General features: G+C 50.1%; 1 protein-coding gene across 1 annotated transcript in view; it reads right to left on the reverse strand.

The window, feature by feature from the left end:
• The window catches only part of NSUN4 (NOP2/Sun RNA methyltransferase 4), a 23,315-nt gene extending 17,221 nt beyond the window's left edge, over nucleotides 1–6,094 (reverse strand). The window contains exons 1-3 of the mRNA XM_017881684.1: nucleotides 5,454–6,094; nucleotides 1,242–1,585; nucleotides 780–829 (exon numbers count right to left, since the gene is read on the reverse strand). Coding sequence (XP_017737173.1) covers nucleotides 780–829; nucleotides 1,242–1,585; nucleotides 5,454–5,546 — 487 coding nt within the window. The 5' untranslated portion in view covers nucleotides 5,547–6,094. The remainder of the gene's footprint in view (nucleotides 1–779; nucleotides 830–1,241; nucleotides 1,586–5,453) is intronic.
• Nucleotides 6,095–9,551: the final 3,457 nt, after the last annotated feature.

The following is a 9,551-nucleotide window of genomic DNA, read 5'->3' on the forward strand; positions in this document are numbered from 1 at the left end:
CCATACCCAGCTAATTTTTTTTTTTTTGAAACAAAATTTCAATTTGGCACCCAGGCTGGAGTGCAGTGGCATGATCTCAGCTCACTGCAAGCTCCACCTCCCGGGTTCACGCCATTCTCCTGCCTCAGCCTCCCGAGTAGCTGGGACTACAGGCGCACGCTGCTACGCCTGGCTAATTTTTTGTACTTTTAGTAGAGACAGGGTTTCGCTGTGTTAGCCAGGATGGTTTTGATCTCCTGATCTCGTGATCCGCCCGCCTCGGCCTCCCAAAGTTCTGGGATTACAGGCATGAGCCACTGTGCCCAGCCACCCAGCTATTTTTTTGTATTTTAGTAGAGACAGGGTTTCACCGTGTTGCCCAGGCTGGTCTCGAACTCCTGAGCTCAGGCAATCTGCCCGCCTTGGCCTCCCAAAGTGCTAGGATTAGAGGCGTGAGCCACCGCGCCCAGTCAATATTTTTAAATAAATAAATCAGTCTTTCAAAATTTATTCTTTTCAAAAAATAAATCAGTCTTTTTGAAAGTCCGATAAAGTCTTTCAAAAAGTTGTAGGGTATCGATTCCCATACCCTACAACTAACATTGAGCTCTCCTTAATTGTTAAAGCAGAATTCAGCATTTGATTCCGCAGTCTTTTCTCAAGCAACTTCGTCTACATGAGGATTGAATCAAGAAAACTGGAAGTTCTTTCTTTTTCCCAGTCTAATACCAAGTTTGTGCCCCTATGCCAGCCCTATTTCCTAGGAAAGTCCCATTACCTCTTTGCTACCATGAAGTTACTTTTCCTATTCACTTTGATGGGTGGCTGTGAGGACAAAATGAGAAGACTGCTGTGAATAACACACATTTCACCTTGAGAGGGCCCAGTGAGTGGTCATGTAAAAGGTGACTATTTTCTACCAGAGGCACAGAGCAGAGTGGGTTCAAAGTGCAGGTTCTGGGTCTAAATATTAGCCACATCACTTAACATCTGAGGGACCTAAAGCAAGTAAGAATCTTAACTTCTGTGTACCTCAGTTTCCCCAAATGTAAAAGAGGAGCAATAATAACTACTTCATAAGGCTGTTGACAGAACAAAAAGAGATAACATATATATAGCACCTCAAAAAATGCCTAGTCTGTATAAACATGCCATAAATATTAGCAATATCATGGTCCTTATTACAGAGAGTAGATGCTGAGTCTCATCATATCTACTTCCAGCAGGCACTCAGGACTGCTTGTCACAGCTCCAGATCCTACCTGGCAGGAGGGAAGCGACTGACATCCCCTCTGGCAAAAGTGAAGCATCGAAGGTTCGGACTGCAGGCCCAGGAGGCAGGGGATGGGGCTGCAGATTCGCCACCCTCAGACTGCAGTTCCCAGTGGGAGATGGCTTTATTCACAAAGTCCTTGGCACTCAGCTGCTCCAGCTTAGCATTTACATGATCCCAGGCAGCAAAGTTATTGACCAGTGCACCATACTTCTGCTCTGAGAGGAGACTGACACGGATTGATGGCCAAAGATCTCCAAACTGCACACTGTAAGTCATGTCAAAATACTGCAAAGCCAGTCGAACGGCAGGGAATTTGGGCTCTGTGGCAGCCTAAAAGAGAGAAGACAGGCTTATTGGTTTTCCCAGTCTTGCCTCTACCCCCTACTACCTGACCCCACCTCAGAGTCTAGGGGCAACTTGGATCCAGCTAGTGCCCACTCCTGGTTTTGCATCCTGCCTGCCTGCCAGAGAAGTGTGAGAGGGAACAGTAGCAGAGGGTGGGCCTTCCCATCCTAGGGTTGTCTGATAAAGATGTAACTCTCATGGTACTGTGTGGGGGTCATCAAGGAGGGAGACCTTGGAGTAAGAGGAACTTAGAAGAATGGGAGATCAGGAGAGGACTCTTGAGGAAAGCCTGCAGAAGATTAGGAGAAACTATAGAGGCTCTGGGAAGCTTTGAACTTAAAAGCAAAAGACCCTTTTCTTCTGAACAGTCCTATTTAGAAAGTACTTTCATGTCTTCTAGCTTATGTGAGCACTACAACTCATAGCTCAGTAAGATACAAAAATAAATAAATAACGTTTCAATGTGATGAAGAGATGCGGGTAACTTACCTAGCGTCATGCAGTGACCAGCACCATAATGCTTAGAATCAGAGGGTTGAAGGTCATGGTGGGAGAGTTCCCAGACCCCAGAAAGGTAGGACAAGGAGGGCACACAGAATCTTGAGGTGTGAACCAAAACAGGGACTTGTAGGATGACTGCTATGGGGGTAGCAGGGGACAAGAGGACAAGAGCGAGGAGGCAGAGTACAAGAGAAATGAAGACTTCAGATGAGGAGTCCACAAGTTGGTCCTGATTGCTGCAGCTGGGATGCTTGTTATAGCTGGCAATCTTGTTACTATCTATGCCTTGCTCTGGCCTAGATTTTTGGTCTGGTCAGAACTTTTGCTCTGGCCTTCATTTCTTGTTATGGTGAGGACTCTCACTCTGACTGTGACTTTTGCCCTTGCTGGGACTCTTGCTCTGGCCTTGACCTTTGCTATGTTGGGGACTCTTGCTCCAGTTCCGACTTTTGCCATCATAGACTCTTGCTCTTGCCCTGACCTCTGCTAATTTGGGGACTCTCACCCTGGCGCTCATTTATGCTAAGCTGGGGACTCTCACTCTGGCCCTGACTTGTGTTTTGTTGAGGACTACTGCTCCGGCCCCAGCTTCTGCTAGGATAGGGACTCCTTTTCTGGCTCGGACTTCTGCTCAAATGATGGCTCTTCCTCCGGCTCTGACTTCTGTCATGATGGGGACTCTTGCTTTGGCTCCGGCTTTGGCTTTGGTGGGAACTCCTGCTCTCACTGTCACTACTCTGGCATTCCCTAATAATAGTCGAACTACAGCCGGGATTGGTGTTACAGCTGGAATCCTTGGATGAAGTCAAAGGGCAGCTGTAGGGGATCTGCAGGGGCTCTTTGCAAGGGCCTTGAGAGGCCACAGGGTAGATATGGAGGCCACAGGGGACAGTATCAGGGTAGGCCCGGACTCGGGGGACAATGGGTAAACTTTGAGGATCAAAGGGTGTTCTCAAAGGGATAAAAGAATAGATATGGGTAGAACAAGGAGGCATCACAGGCTGACGACGAGGTTGGGGTGGGCCCCTAGGAGTGCTATAGGTGTCACACAGCGGCACAATGGGAGGGGGGCCTTTCGAATGACTGAGGGAGCCAGACAGTGGGCAGGGATGGGGGGTGGAGGGAACCACAGAGTATATATGGGTATTGCAGGGGGGCCCTATGGAGGGCCCATGGGGGCTGCTCTGAGCATAACTATTGGGCGAAACAGGATCACAAGGAAGGCAGAGGGGAAGAGAAGTGGGGACAACCATTTTGAGGGTTCTACAGACCACAGTCGGTAAGGCAGTCCCTGGGGGAAGTTCTTTGGGGCTGGAATTTGAAGGAGTTGTGATGTATGGCTCTATACAAGAAGGACCAGAGAGGCAGGAGGGAGGTGAGGGAGAGGTGCGGGCCTTAGTGGGCTTGGGCTGGCTAGAAGGGGTGTGCTGGGGAGTGTTGACTAGGGAGAGACATTTGTGGGGCGTACGTGACTGTCTTAACTCTGGGGACTTAGGGGACTTCGGCTGGGGGGAAACTGGGGTGGGAAGAGGGGGTTCATTATAGCTTCTGCGGGGAAGTGACTGGGGTGGAGATATAAACTGGTTGCCCAGCAGTGAAGGGAAGGAAAGGACAGAATGAGGACCATGGGGACGAGATAGTTCCTGGGAACAGGGGGGACCAGGAATTGTGGTGCCCGGAGTTAGGATGAGGTAAGAGTTCCCACTTGGCTCCCAGGAGAGAAGGGACTCAAAGCAAGCCTTCCTGGGAGTCTGGGACTGGGGTGACCAAGGAGAATCAGTACTCCCAGGGCGCAGGCGGACGGCATAGCAAGGACTCCCAGGGGTAGGCATGTAGGCCTCTGAAGAAAGATGGGAGTAATGATAAGAGCCCTCCTGAGGTGACCTGGGAAAGCCAGGCCTACCTGCCTGAGAAGAGAGTGGGGAGCCACAACAATTTTTCTCAAGGGGCAGGTCAAGCTGTGGTTTGGGTTCACAAGAGTCTAGAGGCTTAAGGCTGCCATGGTAAAAGCTGCCAGTAGGTGGGGAAGATGCTGGGGAGAGAAGGGGGTCATTATAACTTCTCCCTGAGGACCAGTGAGAGGGCAGAGAGATCATCAGCCCAGTTTCCAAAACTCTGTGAGAAAGGGTTGGGGAGTCCATAGGACTAGTTTCCACTGGCCGGCGAGCAAGAGGAGGTGAAATCGTGAGGCAAGTTCCCGGGGTCCTATGTGTAGGAGGAGGCGAAATCATGGGTCCAGTTTCCAAGGGTACACGAGTGAGCTGAGGGGAGGTCACTGGGCTCGTTCCCGGGGACTGATGAGCAAGGGGAAAGGAGGTTGCCGGGCTGGTTCCAAAAGCTGAAGGGCATCTGCTGGAGTAACAGAGATTAGTGCGCTGGTCAAAGTACGCGCCTTGAAGACAGGCACGCCGCATTCTCGAGGGATTCATCCAGCTGCAATAAGGGGTCCGCTGACAGAGAGGGGGTGACCCCGGAATGCTGAACTGCTCAAAATAAGGGCTGGAGAGTGGGGAACCCGAGTAGCAGGGCTCGCGGCAGTAGGTCCTTTCCAGGAGTGGGGAAGAGGACTCAAAAGAACATCTCCCTGAGTGCGAGGAAGGTTGTGGGGGTGGAAGAGATGGTGGAGGCCGCGAGGGAATCGGCTGGGGTGGGTAGGGGGTCGTGCCAGTCATAGAAGAAATTCCAGGGCTTCCAGGGAGGCAAGAAAAAGGGTCTCTGGAGAAGCAGGGAGATTCCAGAGGATGAGAGGATTTGTTGCACCTTTTGCCAGGGTTTGGGCCGGCAGTATGGGCAGGGTGGTCGCTGTAACCTTTCCCCGTCGCCAGAGGCAGTTCCAGGTTGAGGAAGGGGCTGAATCCTTTCCTGCAAGGCGGCGGAGACCCAGGAGTGCAGGGAAGGTCGCTATGGTATTTTCCGAGGGGTGAGGGTGACCGGACTGGAAAAATCAATGAGGAAAGGAGGAGAAGTCGGGGCGGGGGGGAAGAATGGGCAAGGGAAAAGGGGAGGGGAGGGAGGGAAGTAAAAGGGGTAGTGGGGGGCAGAAAGGTATGGGGACACAGCTGAGGAACAAGAGACCCTGACATCACTAAAAGAATGAAGGCGAAGGTGATGACGCAACTTAGAGGGGCGGAGTCAGGAGACTGCAGACGTAACAAGTGGAAGAAACGAACGCTCGGGACAGCAAGAGTGAGGACAGAGGCGGTGACGGAACAGACGTGAGAGGGAGGTGCCTCCGGATGCTCAGATAAGTACATAGGAAAGACGCGTAGGCGTTCTCGAGGGCCGGGAAATGGAAGGACTGGAGAACCTTCCACCCTCACTTTTCCCTCCTGCGCCCCCAGCCGGACCTTACCCATTTCTTCTTATGTCGATGTCTACGCGGGACCGTCGCGAAGTCCACACGCTTCAGCAGCTCCCGGACACCCCTCAGTGTCAGCGCAGCCATGTCGGCGTGCGCCACTGGGTAATTCCGACCGGAACCGCAGCGGGAGACTCGCGTGTTCCGGGGAGTTGGTGAGCGCCACCCGGCGGGACACTAGCGAAAAAGGGGGAAGGAAATACATCCGACGTTCTCCCAGGACTCCGCGCGCCTCTACAGACTCCGCCCCGCCAGGGATCCCCTGAAGGCTGCTGGAAAAAGAGCAACCTGGCACCCGGAGTGATGACTCTTCCTGGATGCTTGGAGCAGTGCGAGGGACTCCAAAGAAGCCCCTAGCCCACTTGGGGGATCAGGGAGGATTAGGAGCTGGTGGTTGAGTACCGAAAGAGTTAGCTAGGCGAAAAGGGAAGGGAAGGGACTCCTAGGCCGAAATTGCATGGAGGAAGTCCTTAGGTAGAGGAAAATGAGACCACACTTGTAGGCAGAAGCAGATTTGCAGTGAAATGAATGAAGCTTAAGTTTCAGGACCTATCATTTGCACGCCCCCTTTCAAGGACCTGTACCTAATTTGTATTATTATTATTTTTTTTCTTGAGAGGGAGTCTCCCTCTGTCGCCCAGGCTGGAGTGCAGTAGCACGATCACAGCTCTCTGCAACCCTCGCCTCCTGGGTTCAAGCGATTCTCCTGCTTCAGCCTCCCAAGGAGCTGGGATTACAGGTGCGCACCACCACACCCGCTAATTTGTGTATTTTTAGTAGAGACGGGGTTTCACCATGTTGGCCAGGCTGGTCCCGAACTCCTGACCTCAAGTGATCCACCTGCCTTGGCCTCCCAAAGTGCTGGGATTACAGGCGTAAGCCACAGTGTCCGGCCAAGTTTTGTATATATATATATTTTTTTTAACTATGGCTTCTCAAATTCTGGAAGCGTTAGGCCCCACAACATTTGACATCACTGGATCCAGTGGAGAGGAGGGACATGATCAGAAACTGTGTTTTTAAATGATCATTCAACAGCCAATTATCAGGGTGGGTAGGAGTGAGGCAGGGAGATCAAAAAGCAGGGAGATTGGCTGGGATTACAGACATTGTTACCAGAGAGAGGGTTCTTGGATCTCTCACAAGAAAGAATTCAGGGCGAGTACGCAATGCAAAGTGAGAGCAAGTTTATTAAAGTAAAAGAATAAAAGAATGGATGTTCCATAGATAGAGCAGCCCCAAAGGGCTGCTGGTTGCCCCATTTTTATGGTTATTTCTTGATGGTACCCTAAACAAGGGGTTATTCACACCTCCTCTTTTTAAGAGGAAGTCTGGCTCTGGCGCCAAGGCTGGAGTGCAGTGGCTTGATGTGATCTCGGCTCACTGCAAGATCCGCCTCGCCGGTTCACGCCATTCTCCTGCCTTAGCCTCCCAATAGCTGGGACTACAGGCGCCCGCCACCTCGCCCAGCTAATTTTTTGTATTTTTGGTAGAAACGGGGTTTCATCCTGTTAGCCAGGAGGGTCTCGATCTCCTGACCTCGTGATCTACCTGCCTGGGCCTCACCAAAGTGCTGGGATTACAGGTGTGAGCCACCGTGCCTGACCGCCTCCTCGTTTTAGACCACATAGGGTAACTTCCTAATGTTGCCATATAAACTGTCATGGCGCTGGTGGGAGTGCAGCCGTGAGGATGACCAGAGGTTACTCTCGTAGCCATTTTGGTTTTGGTGGGTTTTGGCGGACTCTTTTACTGCAACCAGTTGTATCAGCAAGGTCTTTATGAGCTGTATTTTGTGCTGACCTGTCTCAAACTGTGTCTTAGAATGTCTTAACCGTCTGGGAATGCAGCCCAATGGGTTTCAGCTAAGGGAGGAGACCACCCCTCATATCATCTTATGCCCAATTTCTGCCTCCAAAGAAAGAAGTAAAAACTAAAAGGCAGAAATGAAAGCCACAGGCAGACAGCCGGGCGCCACACCCTGGGCCTGGTAGTTAGAGATCTAACCCTGACCTAATCGGTTATGTTATCTACAGATTATAGACATTGTATAGAAATGCACTATGAAAATCCCTATCTTGTTTTGTTCCAATCTAATTACCGGTGCATGCAGCCGCCAGTCAAGTACTCCCTGCTTGCTCCATCAATCACAACACTTTCACATGCACCCCCTTAGAGTTGTGAGCCCTTAAAAGGGACAGGAATTGCTCACTCGGGGGGCTCGGCTCTTGAGAGAGAAGTCTCGCCGATGCCCCCGGCCGAATAAACCCCTTCCTTCTTTAACTTGGTGTCTAAGGAGTTTTGTCTGCGGCTCGTCCTGCTACATTTCTGTGTTCCCTGACTGGGAAGCGAGGTGAATGGTGGATGGTCGAGGCAGCTCCTTAGGCGGCTTAAGGCTGCCCTGTGGAACATCCCTGCCGGGGACTCCAATCAGCCCAAGCGACACGGATCCTGAAAGCGCTGCTGGGTATACATTTGCCCCAGTGGGATGCCTGGCCAGAGCAGTGTGTGGCAGGCCCCCGTGGAGGATCAACGCAGTGGCTGAACACCGGGAATGAACGGGCACTTGGAGTCTGGACATCTAAAACTTGGTAAGACTAGTCTTTGAAACTTGCACACTCCATTTGAGTGGAAGCGTGGCCTGATTCCCCATGGTGTGCCTTTATCGGCACTTTGGTTTGGGTTTGGGTTTTGATTTGGTTTGAATTGCTTGACAGGACCAGTCTTGGGAACTTGCCCACTCCATTTGAGTGGAAGCGTGGCCTGATCACCCACGGCGTGCCTTTATCAGCACTTTGGTTTTGACTTGGTTTGAATTGCTTGACAGGATTGGTCTTGGGAACTTGCCTACTCCATTTGAGTGGAAGCGTGGCCTGATCACCCACGGTGTGCCTGTACCGGCACTTTGGTTTTTGTTTTTGACTTGACTTGGATTGCTTGATACTTTGGTTTTGACCTGGCTTGGATTTCTGGATACTCTGATTTTGGTTTTGATCTTGGTTTGGTGTAAACTACAAAAGTGTGTGTGTGTGCCCTTTTTACCCATTGTTTTGTGGTGTGTGTATGGTGTGAGCATAGTGTTTTGTCTAGAGGAAACATGGGTGAGGCACAAAGTAAGCCCATCCCACTAGGAACTATGTTGAAAATTTTCAAAAAAAGGATTTAAGGGAGACTATGGAGTACTATGACACCAGGAAAACTTAAAACTTTGTATAAGATAGACTGGCCAGCATTAGAGGTAGCTTGGCCATTAGAAGGAAGCCTGGGCAGGTACCTTGTTTCAAAGATGTAGCACAAGGTAACATGTAAGCCAGGGAACCCAGACCAGTTCCTGTACATAGACACTTGGTTACAGTTGGTTTTAGACCCCCCCGCTCCCAACACACAGTGGTTGAGAGAACAGCAGCATAAGCAGCTGGCAGAGGCAAGGAAAGACCAGCAGGGAGAGAGAAAGGAAAGAGACAGAGAGGAAAAGAGGCAAAGAGACAGAAAGGAAGAGACAGACAAAGAGGGAGTCAAGGAGAGAGAGAGAGAAAGACAGGCAGAGAGAGAGAGGAAATGACAGAGGCAAAAAGAAAGTCAAAGAGAGAGAGACAAAGTCAAAGAGAGAAAGAGAGTATATAAGTAGTTAAAAAAAAAGTGTACCATATTCCGTTAAAAGCCATCATACCAATTCTAATTTGGACAAAACAAGGTCTTATTAATAGCAAAGGATAATTAAAATCCCAAACTTACAAGGTTTTCAACAAAAGTAAAGTTTGCTAAAAGTTAACAGTGTAACATGTATTATAGTAACTTCTAATCTTGTGGCCTTAGACGGTCTAGTCCACAGACATAAAAAAAGGTTTGCTTTGGAAAAGAATGGTTATCATCTTCGGAAAAAAAAGGGGGGGGGCGGAATTTATATAAAAAGAGTGTTATATGGTAAATTCTTGTCCTGAAATAAATTAACTGGTTGTTTAAAGAAAGAAATGTTTGTAATAAGTCAGAAAGTTAAGGTATGTGGAAAAATTGCCTGTAAAAGTTGTGAAAGAAAAAGATTAGGCCGGGCGCGGTGGCTCAAGCCTGTAATCCCAGCACTTTGGGAGGCCG

This window comes from Rhinopithecus bieti, unplaced genomic scaffold (genome assembly GCF_001698545.2).
Source record: "Rhinopithecus bieti isolate Rb0 unplaced genomic scaffold, ASM169854v2 scaffold_12155, whole genome shotgun sequence".
Taxonomy (NCBI): Eukaryota; Metazoa; Chordata; class Mammalia; order Primates; family Cercopithecidae; genus Rhinopithecus; species Rhinopithecus bieti.